The 14,028-nt window shown below is 42.8% G+C and overlaps 1 protein-coding gene across 8 annotated transcripts; it reads left to right on the forward strand.

The window, feature by feature from the left end:
* Positions 1 to 73: 73 nt before the first annotated feature.
* On the forward strand, positions 74 to 9,649 carry LOC139365141 (tubulin epsilon and delta complex protein 2). 8 transcript variants are annotated; one of them, XM_071102558.1, is made up of 10 exons: positions 74 to 141; positions 625 to 746; positions 872 to 927; positions 1,044 to 1,656; positions 1,901 to 1,954; positions 2,496 to 2,574; positions 2,968 to 3,169; positions 5,094 to 5,192; positions 7,987 to 8,195; positions 8,793 to 9,649. In XM_071102558.1, the coding sequence occupies exons 2-10, from the start codon at positions 643 to 645 to the stop codon at positions 8,925 to 8,927; spliced, it is 1,551 nt and encodes a 516-aa protein (XP_070958659.1). In that variant the 5' UTR covers positions 74 to 141; positions 625 to 642; the 3' UTR covers positions 8,928 to 9,649. The 8 variants fall into 8 exon arrangements, with proteins under 8 accessions (XP_070958659.1, XP_070958663.1, XP_070958661.1 ...); XM_071102562.1 differs by having other exon boundaries at positions 2,968 to 3,118; XM_071102560.1 differs by having other exon boundaries at positions 80 to 746; positions 8,793 to 8,953; positions 9,019 to 9,649.
* The last annotated feature ends 4,379 nt before the right edge of the window (positions 9,650 to 14,028 follow it).

Below are 14,028 nucleotides of genomic sequence, written 5' to 3' on the forward strand. Positions count from 1 at the left end.
CCCCTGCACTGCAGCAGGTGAATACATCAGCGTCCCCGTTTCCATAGTAGCGAGTCTGAATATCGCGAGAAGTGGGGTTGTTGTTGGTGGTGGAGGAGTGGCTAGCTAGTTGCTAGTGAGTCCCGTGTGCTATTTTTTTACGTGAGTAATATGTATGTTGTCCAGTATTTAAAGGACTACATAGTAGACGTTGTGTATGAACGCCATACAATGTTGAATGGGTTTTCTATCAGTCGGTTGAACTTTGCAAATCTACTCTGTTTTTCCAGTTAGCTAACGTTAGCTAGCGTAACTTCCGATTTTTGCTTTCGCGGGTCAGTACAACAACAGCTTGCTAAAGTTGCATGCAGATGTTTGGCAAGTGTCACACTTTCTCAAGATGCAGTATTCAAATGTGTATGTGATGCATTTAAGTTTGCAGTGTGCCTATGCTTTCATTTAGCCATCGAGCTAGAGCAGGGGTGTGTGTATACACTAGGAACGAACCTGAATGTATCCAATATAGCATCTTGTTTTCACTGTAAAAAGTGTTCCGATGCAAAGCGTGTTGGACTAATGATTACACCCCAGATATAGTTTGTTTGCTCATGGTCACTGTGAACTGTAATCTATTGTGCATGACAGTGCTAGGCTGCCTGCATTATGTCACTGCTTAGCCTTGTGGATGAAGCCATCAAGTTGTGTAAAGTAGAGGAGACCAAGATAAACGAGAACATCCTTCAATACAGGGAGATACTGCGCTCTTTGTAAGTACAGTAAAACCTCCACGTCCATTGATATCTGTTAAGCTAATGGTCTACAGTTGTTCTGTATGAGTAGGTAACTCGATAGGCCTGTGTTATAACATGCTTGCCATCTGATCATTCACCAGGAGACCACAGCAAGAAGACGGCAAGGAAATAGAACTAACAGATGATGTTGAAAAGGGTATTATGATGATCCTGTCTGCTATTTTCTCTGAAGCCCAGTGTACTAGTAGTAATGGATATGGTAATGTTTTTAATATCTACGTTGTCAGTATGTTTTTCTCTTTCTCTGTTTAGACCCAGATGTCCAACTGGAGGAGAGACGGGAGATGGAACTGCTGAATCGATTGCTGGAGAAGGCCCTCAGAGTTCGCGCTGGCACAGCACCCCAAAAAGACCCTCAGAACTGTCCAGGACCAAAGAAAGAACCAGTGGACACTACACAGGGCAAGGGAAGGGCTCTGACCCCAGGTGGCACCAAAGGGGATAAAAGTGGCATTAAAACTACCTCCAAACCCATCACGATGGACAAAAAAGAGTCCAAAAAGTATTCTGCCTCCCATCTCTACAGGGGTGGAAGGGGGAGGATGGGTCACCCTGTAGGTCATTCAGGACAAGGCAGGGCAAGCATGATCAGAAGCTCTGTCCAGATGCAGAAACGATCTGTCGTGTCATCAAAGGGGTTTCCTCCCCAGTCCTCTGGGAAGGAAGTGAAGCAGGCTGGTCCTCCAGGTCCTGTGTCACATGATCAGGGTAAATCACCACAGGCCTCATCAGGACATCATCAGGTTGAGGTGTCCCACAGGTCAGCTGCAGCCACTTCCTTCCAGCCCCCTAACTGGGACACGGTGTCTGTTTCACACATGGAGGGGATGCCAAAAGCACATGTAATTTCACCTCCACAGAATGGGTAGGCTGCAAGACAACACTAGACCACTGCTTAGTGAACAAAGTATATGACAGTGTCAAATTCCTATTCCAGAAGCAACATAACCAATTAAAATGGAACGTCAAAGTACCGTACTGATATCGTTAAGAAGTTGGCTAGAAGCAACTCAACGTTTGTGATATAATATGACTAGTCTGTTGTGACAATAAGTAGTTTGAGTGTGGTTTAATGACACTGTACATGTTTGATTGTGTTTTTGTGGCAGGGCTCCCACACCGTTGTTAACTAAATGGATCAGTCTAAGGACCAAACAAAGCAGGTCAGCCAGTGAATCATATCTTTTGTGGAGGAAATGTCTGACCTATATCATCCTCCATGTAACATTTTCCATCCAGTGTTCTGTAATGCATACAGAATTTTCTCGAATGTATTATGTGCAAAAGGGTAAATTCCTTGTGCACCGCAATGTGTCCAGGTGCTATGATTCTGGCAGGAACAGCTAGCTAGGTATCCAAAAGATAGTCCAAAAAGTGTTTTTTTTTTTTTTTTTTCATATCTTTTGTATACTCCTTGATGTTGAGCTGTGTTTGTTTGGGGAACAAGAAGTAGGCTATACACGTATACCACAGGAGGTTGGTGGCACCTTCATTGGGGAGGACTGGCTTGTGGTAATGGCAGGAGCGGAATCAGTGGAATGGTATCAAATACATCAAACACGTGGTTTGATTCCATTTGCTCCGTTCCAGCCATTATTATGAGCTGTCCTCCCCTCTGCAGCCTCCATTGATGTATACTTGTATACTGTTGTAATGGTGGCTGGGACATTCATTTGACCCTTTCAGTTTGTTTTCTTCCCTCAGGTTATGGGACAAAGTCCTGGCTCTACAATCCAAACCTGTGGCGGAGAGGAGTCACTTCACAGAGAGAGTGAAAGCCACTGTATTCTTCCTCAGATGAACTGAACATTTACCACCCACATATAGCCAAACCTGATTTAATGCACCCTCATGCTTACATTTAGGCATTAATGAGTAGTTAAATAGTGTTTTAATAGTATATCTTATTTGTGACATGGGACCTTCAGAGATATCAATTGTTCATTTTAACGAGTATAAACTCGTTACTAATTCTCTCACTCCCACTCGTTCACACAGCCTACGTGAGAGAAATTAGCACGGCATCAAATTCAGTGTCTACCAGCGTTTCTCAAAATAACACACCAGATTTTAGAATTCACACACAGAAAATTAAATGTGTGTATTTGTGTGTCTTCTAATATTATCTCAGAGTTTTGTCTGCTTGTTCTCCTTGACCCGTCCCCTTATGGGTCAGTTCTCCAGAGAGTGGCCAACCAGTGGCAGCCCGGCCGACACCGGGGCTCAGGTGGACAGACTGACACAGCTCTGCACGGATCTGAGTCATTGCTACCAGAGCGAGCGGCTGCTGACTGGCCAGACCTTCAGAACCTCTGGCACTGAGCCAGGTACCAGCACAACCAGAGGAGATGCAGAAGGGGGGATGGAAGGAGGGATATGTAAGAAATAGGAAATTACAGAAGTGGAGGGATGGAAAACTGGTAGGAGATGACAGAAGTATTGGGGATGAGAAAACAAGAGTCTGGAAAGAAAAGCAATAGGGGGTGGAGAAGGGGTCCATTTATCCAATAACTAAGGATTTAGTTAACTTAGAAATAAGAACGTTCAGTGTTATTTTTCAGCTCATCACCCCTTAGTCCTCTGACCTCATTTACTGCTGAGCTTATTAATTCTGAAGCCATTAGCAATCATTTGACAGAGCTGTTTTTATGCTACAGATAACAATTAATTACAGTAACTTCTGAGTAATGTAAAGCAATTAGACACGGCAAAACCTTGTCATTTTTTATAGAACCATTACCAAAACATTTGAGATCGATCCGCATTGCGCTTCATCACTGCATTTGTTTAATTTCATGTCCAAATACTGAAGAGAGTAACTCTTTGTCAATGTGTAATAATAATGCTTAGCTCATGTCTGTTATACATACCGTGCATTCGGAAAGTATTCAGACCTCTTGACTTTTTCCACATTTTCTTACGTTACAGCCTTATTCTATGGATTAAATTGTTATTTCCCCCCTCAATCTATACACAATACCCTATAATGACAAAGCAAAAACAGATTTTTAGAATGTTTTAGCAAATTTATTTAAAAAATGAAATATAACATTTACATAAGTATTCACACCCTTTACTCAGTGCTTTCTTGAAGCACCTTTTGACAGTGATTACAGCCTCGAGTCTTCTTGGGTATAACGCTACAAGCTTGCCACACCTGTATTTGGGGAGTTTCTCCCATTCTTCTCTGCAGATCCTCTCAAGCTCTGCCAGGTTGGATGGGGAGCGTCGCTGCACAGCTATTTTCAGGTCTCTCCAGAGATGTTCGATTGGGTTAATTGTTTCTCATGGTCTCAGTCCTTTAGGTGCCTTTTGGCAAACTCCTAGCATGCTATCATGTGCCTTTTACTGAGGAGTGGCTTCAGTCTGGCCACTCTACCATAAAGGCCTGAATGGTGGAGTGCTGCAGAGATGGTTGTCCTTCTGGAAGGTTCTCCCATCTCCACAGAGGAGCTCTGTCAGTGACCATCGGGTTCTTGGTCACCTCCCTGACCAAAGCCCTTCTCCCCCGATTGCGCAGATTGGCTGGTAGGCCAGCTCTAGGAAGAGTCTTGGTGGTTCCAAACTTCCATTTAAGAATGATGGCCACTGTGTTCTTGGGGACCTTCAATGCTGCAGTAATTCTTTGGTACCCTTTCCCAGATGTGTGCCTCAACACAATCCTGTCTCGGAGCTCTACAGACAATTCCTTTGACCTCATGGCTTGGTTTTTGCTCTGACATGTACTGTCAACTGTGGGACCTTTATATAGACAGGTGTGTGCTTTTCCAAACCATGTCTTATCAATTCAATTTAAACTATTAAAATAAAGAGAGTCGCACACTCCAGGTGTAATCTCCCAGCCATTTAATGGGTATTTACCAATGTTTGGGCGTCACTGTGCCTTCCTTTATTTTGATAGTTTATAGTTTATTCGCCGTTAGTCAGCACATCCACACAAACTATTATTCTGGGTGTGCGCCAGCTCATGTTTTTTATCATTCAATTGAATTTACCGCAGGTGGACTCCAAATTGTAGAAATATCTCAAGGATGATCAATGGGAACGGGATGCACCTGAACTCAATTTAGACTGATAACAAAATTCTTATGTAAAGATAATTTGCCAAACATGTCTGAAAACCGTTTTTCGATTTGTCATTATGGGGTATTTGTGTAGATTGATGAGGAAAAAAATTATTTAATCAATTTTCTAATAAGGCTGTAACGTAACAAAATGTGGAAAAGGTTAAGGGGTCTGAACTTTCCGAATGCACTGTACATTTATATTTATGGATGATTTTTTCCATGTTGTTATGTGAAGCAACATGCCAGAAGAGGGAATATGAGTCCTTGCTGATGCTGGAAGGACTGGAGAAGATGGTGGCAGACCTCCGGAAACATGCTGGACAGCTGAGAAAAGGTACTAAATCTTGCTTCACTCTATACACTCACATCTCCACTCTCAGTGTTTTTCACTGGCTCAGTGTAGAGTATAATCAAATGTCGAGAATGAGTTAGCATTTTAAAACTCAGTCTTGGAAAGTAGCCATATTACCCTCCAATACTCCCTTTACTGACTTTTCCAGGGACTTCACTTGTGGTGAAATTGTGACCCTTTGCAATTGATTCACGCAGCAGAATGAGCCTGTATAGCATCTCACAGTATAATGCAACATATTCTCCACGACCTTGAACCAATACAATTATAAGCTGAGCTCTCTTTTCCCCCCTCTCACCAATCTCACTGTGACAGTGTGGTGCTGATGGGGGGGACTTTTATTTAGAATTGACAGTTTTTAGTGCTCCCCAAGCCTCCAAGGTGACTGGCTAGGGGCCAGATTGTGACAGAATGTTCCAGAACACTCACACACTATCCAGAGTCAAAGCCAGAGTCCCCCACTTAAAATTGAGAGCCTCGACTGGCTGCCTTGCTGGCCCCGGGCCTTCTCTAACACTCACAAAGAAATATCTCATTTTCATGTACTTAAGTATTCACATCCCTGAGTACCAATACTTTGTAGAAGCACCTTTGGCACAGAGTTGTCGTGAAATATTTCAAATCAATGGAGAGAGACTTAGATTTCCTCAAAACAATCAAACTTTATTATTCATTATTACAATAATGGAGCTGGTCAACAATAAACGCAGAGGTGATCACTGAGAACCCACCAGCAGATGTGGGTTATAGCTCTTTGTAGCAAAGTACATCCTCCTCCTCTACACACCTGACAAACAGATGTGTAGAATGATACAAAGATGCATTGTGTAATCAAGTAACAGACACAAATGTACATTCTCCTCCTCTACACACCTGACAAACAGATGTGTAGAATGATACAAAGATACATTGTGTAATCAAGTAACAGACACAAATGTACATTCTCCTCCTCTACACACCTGACAAACAGATGTGTAGAAATTATACAAAGATACATTGTGTAATCAAGTAACAGACACAAATGTACATTCTCCTCCTCTACACACCTGACAAACAGATGTGTAGAATTATACAAAGATACATTGTGTAATCAAGTAACAGACACATGTACATTGCGCCAGGTTTCTGTCTCTAGGTAATTTACTGCTTGTTTATACAGAGTTATCTTCCCAGTTTCACACTCCTTAACACACAGATACTAATGCAACATGGAACACTGGGTACTCCTCACAATGTCTGAAGTTCGGTGTTCATCTGCGTGTGGGAGAGAAACTGGAGGGAGGGTTCACCTGGCCCTGGCAGACAGGCATTTCACAGACACTGTTCATTCAATGGAATGCAGGCTGTAGGTTTTATCACCAAGGCATTTTAAATCAATTGCGTTAAGCCCCAGAGGCCCAACTCAATCACACAGACACAGATGACAGAGTACTAATGCAACGTATTATGTGACTTGTTAAGCAAATGTTTACTCCAGAACATATTTAGGCTTGCCATAAGAAAGGGCTTGAATATTTATTGACTCAAAAGACATTTCAGATCATTTTTTTTCATTTGTAAACATTTTTCAATTTTTACATTATGGGGTATTGTGTATATAGACCAGTGACAAATCTAAATGTCATCCATTATAAATGGAGGCTGTAACACAACAAAATGTGTAAGAAGTCAAGGGGTGTGAATACTTTCTCTAGAACAATTATACAGTTCCTATCTTATCTCTAATCTACATTCTGGTATTCATTCTGAAGGAACTGTATCATTCTTATAATTGATTTCTAATCTATATTCTGGTATTCATTCTGAAGGAACTGTATCATTCTTAGAATTGATCTCTAATCTATATTCTGGTATTCATTCTGAAGGAACTGTATCATTCTTATAATTGATCTCTAATCTACATTCTGGTATTAATTCTGAAGGATCTGTATCATTCTTATAATTGATCTCTAATCTATATTCTGGCATTCATTCTGAAGGAACTGTATCATTCTTAGAATTGATCTCTAATCTACATTCTGGTATTAATTCTGAAGGAACTGTATCATTCTTATAATTGATCTCTAATCTATATTATGGCATTCATTCTGAAGGAACTGTATCATTCTTATAATTGATCTCTAATCTATATTCTGGTATTCATTCTGAAGGAACTGTATCATTCTTATAATTGATCTCTAATCTATATTCTGGTAGTCAGATTATGATGCAGCATTTTGTTTTGGGACAATTCAATTCAGTGTAAATGTCCAACAATAGAATGGTACAGTGACTTTTGTTGCAGCATTTTCTTGAGTCAACGGACAACAGTATGATGAGCAGATTCATTCTCAGGTCACCATCCTCCAATGGAGAAATGTGCTCCCTGAGAGTCAATCTTCACGCGGACACACACTAACGAGCTAAATGAACCCCTCACTGTCTTGACTTATGGATAATGAAAATAGAAACCGTCAGTTACACCAGATTTATTCTGGTTTCCTTGGTCTCCTTTTGAGATTGTGTGACGGTGAGGCTCCTTCTCAGGTCCCCCTGTGTGAATGTGACGGTGAGGCTCCTTCTCAGGTCCCCCTGTGTGAATGTGACGGTGAGGCTCCTTCTCTGGTCCCCCTGTGTGAATGTGACTGAGGTTTTAAAGCCGTCAGTCCGCGCAATGCTTGGCTTGTCCCTGCTATTTAAAGCTGAGGGAGCAGCAAGCACACAGGAGGCGCAAGCGATTTCGGCTTTGGTTGCTCACGCTCCTCTCACTCTAAAAATAATCAATTTTTCCGACCAGAGCGGGAGGCATGGGATCGATGGAGGAGGCTGAAGGGGGAAGGAGCGGGCGCGTTCTGCCCCGTCAGGAGTAAGGGTGAGTGGGGTGACCTGAGTGGGGTGACCCCCTTGCCCCCCACCCTGACCTACACCAGCCAGGCAGAGCTCCAGGAGTTGGAGAGGCTGAGGTTGCGAGTGGAGCTGCTACAGCAGGAGGTGCACCTGCATCAGGTAGCGGCACATCTGTCTCATACATACACACACGCACACACACACCTGTATCAGGTAAGAGGCACATCTGTCTCATACATACACACACACACACCTGTATCAGGTAGCGGCACATCTGTCTCATACATACACACACACACACACCTGCATCAGGTAGCGGCACATCTGTCTCATACACACACACACACACACACACACACACACACACACACACACACGTATCAGGTAAGAGGCACATCTGTCTCATATATATATATATATATATATATATATATACACACACACAGACACCTGCATCAGGTAAGAGGCACATCTCTCTCACACACCTGTATCAGGCAAGAGGCACATCTGTCTCATACATACACTCACATACCTGCATCAGATAAGAGGCACATTGTCTCATACACACACACACCTGTATCAGGTAGCTAATAACACACCCTTTACATATTTCTACCAAGAGCCATGCCATTACACACCTGTGCCATGTTAAAAGGAAAAAGGATTTCTCCACAAAGGTCAATACTGTGATTTTGCATCTGTGTGTATGTATGCATTAGTCACTTTTTTGGTGTGTGTGTTCTGTTTCTCTGACAGGCTCTCTCTGACACCATGGTCATGCCCTCCGCTCCTGGACTTCCCAACCCCGCCGCGCTCCGTGACATTTACTCCCTGCTTGGAGAGGGAGGGGTGATGTTTCCTACTCTGGTTCTGGACACAGAACCTGACTAAAGGAGCAGGTCAAATGAACTGAACAGGCCAAATCACCTGGGTCATGTTTATTAGGGCACACAATGCAGCAGGAAACAAATGAACTGAACAGGCCAAATCACCTGGGTCATGTTTATTAGGGCACACAATGCAGCAGGAAACAAATGAACTGAACAAGCCAAATCACCTGGGTCATGTTTATTAGGGCACACAATGCAGCAGGAAACAAATGAACTGAACAGGCCAAATCACCTGGGTCATGTTTATTAGGGCACACAATGCAGCAGGAAACAAATGAACTGAACAGGCCAAATCACCTGGGTCATGTTTATTAGGGCACACAATGCAGCAGGAAACAAATGAACTGAACAGGCCAAATCACCTGGGTCATGTTTATTAGGGCACACAATGCAGCAGGAAACAAATGAACGTTTCTAATTGGACAAGTCCAGGTAGCCTCTCCCTGTTTCATTCGGTGTTCTTCCATTTGGTGCCTAATGAACACGACCAAGAAAGACTATTGAAGAATAGACCAATGAATGGTATGTCTTAGGAGGGGACACTGAGAACAAAGGAAGAAGAATGGAGAATCTTCTGAAAAGAGGCATTTTTGTGTGTTGGGAATGTCAATCTGTGTATTTATTTGGAGAGATTGAGCATTTTGGTTTTACATTGTTCCTTTTTATATATTGTAAGACTCCTATAATTAGATTAAATTATTCAAATGGATGGATATTGAAAAAGTTACTTTGCATTTTCCATTCGGTAGATCTACAAATGTGTAATAATTTAAGTAAAAATGTTGTAGGCGAACTAAGTTAGGGCCACTGACAGATGCTGTGATTTTATATTTGTCAGCAGGTGGCGCTTTACCCATGACTCGCCTTTCAAGTCAAAAACAGCCTACATGCAGTACATTAGTACTTGTTATACAGACTCCATACAGTACATTAATACTTGTTAAACAGACTACATGCAGTACATTGGTACTTGTAATACAGACTACATACAGTACATTAATACTTGTTAAACAGACTACATGCAGTACATTAGTACTTGTTATACAGACTACATACAGTACATTAATACTTGTTATACAGACTCATATAGTACATTAGTACTTGTTATACAGACTACAAGCAGTACATTAGTACTTGTTATACAGGCAGTACATTAGTACTTGTCATACAGACTACGTGCAGTACATTAGTACTTGTTATACAGACTACAGACAGTACATTAGTACTTGTAATACAGACTACATACAGTACATTAGTACTTGTTATACAGACTCATACAGTACATTAATACTTGTTATACAGACTTCATACAGTACATTAGCACTTGTTATACAGACTCATACAGTACATTAGTACTTGTTATACAGACTACAAGCAGTACATTAGTACTTGTTATACAGACTACATACAGTACATTGGCACTTGTTATACAGACTCATACAGTACATTAATACTTGTTATACAGACTACATACAGTACATTAGTACTTGTTATACAGACTTCATACAGTACATTAGTACTTGTTATACAGACTACAAACAGTACATTAGTACTTGTTATACAGACTACAGATAGTACATTAGCACTTGTTATACAGACTCATACAGTACATTAATACTTGTTATACAGACTACATACAGTACATTAGTACTTGTTATACAGACTTCATACAGTACATTGGTACTTGTAATACAGACTACATACAGTACATTAGCACTTGTTATACAGACTCATACAGTACATTAGTACTTGTTATACGGACTACAGACAGTACATTAGTACTTGTTATACAGACTACATTCCCTCTTATCTATCTAATGCATGTTAAGTTTTAATTTTAAATATCAAGTACACCATATTTTTCCCTGAAATGAATACTGTGGCTAATACAACGGGAAGCACTGTGGCTAATACAACGGGAAGCACTGTGGCTAATACAACGGGAAGCACTGTGGCTAATACAACGGGAAGCACTGTGGATAATACAACGGGAAGCACTGTGGCTAATACACCGGGAAGCACTGTGGCTAATACACCGGGAAGCACTGTGGCTAATACACCGGGAAGCACTGTGGTTAATACAACGGGAAGCACTGTGGCTAATACAACGGGAGGCACTGTGGCTAATACAACGGGAAGCACTGTGGCTAATACAACGGGAAGCACTGGTCTTTATGTGCAGAGTTTGCTCTAATAAGGCAGCAAATAAGGGGGCAGGTGACTCATTTGGGTAAAGAAGGCCAAAACTAACTCTGTCCTTCTGGTCTGTGGGGTGGTGTGGAAGGAGAACAATGTAGGAGATTCACTATTATCCATCCTGGCCCTGGGCTGTATTCAAAACACGCCAGGGGTACTGTGAATAGGACAAGCAAGCAAAAATCCAGTGGGGAAAAACTTGGCAAAACAGTTTAATGACGGCTGGGGAGGGCTGAAGAGGTAGATCAACAGCATGAGCCTCATCTGCCCGGCCAACACGCCATCGGTCGTCAGGTGGTGTAGGTACGAACCAGTGGAGGCTGCTGAGGGGAGGACGGCTCATAATGACTGGAACGGAGCAAATGGAATGGCACCATGGAAACCACGTGTTTGATGTATTTGATACCATTCCACCTATTCCGCTTCAGCCATTACTATGAGCCTGTCCTCCCAAATGATGGTGCCACCAACCTCCTGTGGCACGCACCAAGTGCCAGTCCCAATTCACTCCCTACCTCTTCCCCTTGGCCCTAACCTAATCCTTTGGTGTTTGCAGTTGTTTAAAGTGTAAGCAATATGGGGAAGAGGTAGGCCCTAAGAGGCCCTTCAGATCGGCCAACATTGAAGGGTAAGGCCTACGGGACCAGCTGTCTGTGTTCATCTCCATAGTCATAGCCACAAACTTGATCTGTGTCTTTGACTGGCCAGAATCCATGCCTAATCTAAGAGGAATAGCCTCTTTCTGCTGTTTCATACATTTTGACTGACATTCCCATCCTGTCTGCTTCTGGATCAGATTTCTACATCCTGTATGGGTCTGGTATGTAATGGGTGCGTGTCGGTGGCAGGGAAGTCAGGCGCAGGAAAACGAACTTGGTATAAGTGCTCATAAAACTCCAAAATATACCAAAAATAATATAAGTGGGTACAAAACCCGTCGCACACCGACACATGACTTGCACATAACATACAATAAAACAATCTCCGACAAGGACATGAGGGGAAACAGAGATACACAACATGTAATTGATGGGATTGGAACCAGGTGTGAAGGAAGACAAGACAAAACCAATGGAAAATGAAAAATGGATCAGCGATGGCTAGAAGGTCGGTGACGTCGAACACCGCCCGAAAAGGGGGGGGACCGGCTTCGGCGGAAGTCGTGACAGGTATGACCACATCTAATATTCTATCTGATCCTAGGATCTGTTGTGATAGAACATGAAGTGATGGGTCTGTCAAACATTATTTTTTTTGTCACATGCACTGAATACAACACTTACATGTAAGTGTAGACCTTACATTGAAATGCTTACTTACAAGCCCCTAACTCTTTTTTGAACTGCACTGTTGGTTAAGAAAATATTTACCAAATAAACTAAAGTAAAAAAAAGATAAATAACACAATAAAATAACAATAACGAGGCTCTACACAGGGGGTACCGGTACCGAGTCAGTGTGGAGGCTATATACAGGGTGTACCGGTACCGAGTCAGTGTGGGGGCTATATACAGGGGGTACCGGTACCGAGTCAGTGTGGAGGCTATATACAGGGTGTACCGGTACCGAGTCAGTGTGGGGGCTATACACAGTGGGTACCGGTACCGAGTCAGTGTGGGGGCTATACACAGTGGGTACCGGTACCGAGTCAGTGTGGGGGCTATACACAGTGGGTACCGGTACCGAGTCAGTGTGGGGGCTATACACAGTGGGTACCGGTACCGAGTCAGTGTGGGGGCTATACACAGTGGGTACCGGTACCGAGTCAGTGTGGGGGCTATACACAGTGGGTACCGGTACCGAGTCAGTGTGCGAGGGTACAGGTTAGCCAAAGTAGTTTGTACAAGTAGGTAGGGGTGAAGTGACTATGCATAGATAATAAACAGCGAGTAGCAGCAATGTACAAAACAAATGGAGGGGTGGTGGAGGTGTCAATGTCAATAGTCCGGTGGCCATTTTATTAATTGTTCAGCAGTCTTATGGCTTGGAGGTAGAAGCTGAGCCTTTTGGTCCTAGACGACGTACCACTTGTTGTGCGGTAGCAGAGAAAACAGTTTACGACTTGGGTGACTGGAGTCTGACAATTTTTGGGGCTTTCCTCTGATGCGATATGAGAGATTATGAGGGTGTGTGTGAGAGGTAGTGGGGGCCTAGAGAGGATAAAAAGGGCCAATTCAATGCGTGCCCAGTCTACCCACGGTCAAATGACGTGAGGATGGCACAAGCTGGTCCAGACTGGGCGACAGGTGGCGCCGGGTTTACACAGCGGGTCGTGGGTGAGTATGCTCTGCTGCACCAGACCTCTCTCACACACACACACACACACACACACACAACCACACACACACACCCCTCCAGGGTGACTGAGTCACCAGGGGAACAGGTTCCATGGAAAGCTACTTAGATGGTTGTCAGCTGGGGTTAGCAGGTTTCTCACCAGAAAGAGACAAAGTGACGTAATAGCATACAGCAGGATAGTAGTCATGGTGACACGAGGGTGGTGTTCAGAGGCACACAATGGAATAGAATGGGGATTTTCTGTTTTCCATTAGATAGCACAGCCACAAAGTCAAAATTGGCTAACACAAATTTGCTTTTTGGTCTTAACATAAGGCTAGAGTTAGGAATGTGGTTAATGTTAGGGTAAGGTTGAAAATCAGATTTTAATTAGAGAAATTGTACAAATAGGCTGGGTTTATGACTGTGATTTATGGCTGTGGTAGTCAGTGACGACTGGCTCTTCCTTACCAACAGCTCTATTCCGATAAACGGGTCATTTTCCTCTGCTACAGTAGAGTGATGAGGGCACTGATCATTATTCATTTAGAAATGATTGTATCAAGTGCTAGCTCTGTCACAATCTTCTGTTTCTGCTATGGTACTGGTATTCACCAGTAGGTCTTTTA

This window comes from Oncorhynchus clarkii, chromosome 13, assembly GCF_045791955.1.
Source record: "Oncorhynchus clarkii lewisi isolate Uvic-CL-2024 chromosome 13, UVic_Ocla_1.0, whole genome shotgun sequence".
Classification (NCBI taxonomy): Eukaryota; Metazoa; Chordata; class Actinopteri; order Salmoniformes; family Salmonidae; genus Oncorhynchus; species Oncorhynchus clarkii.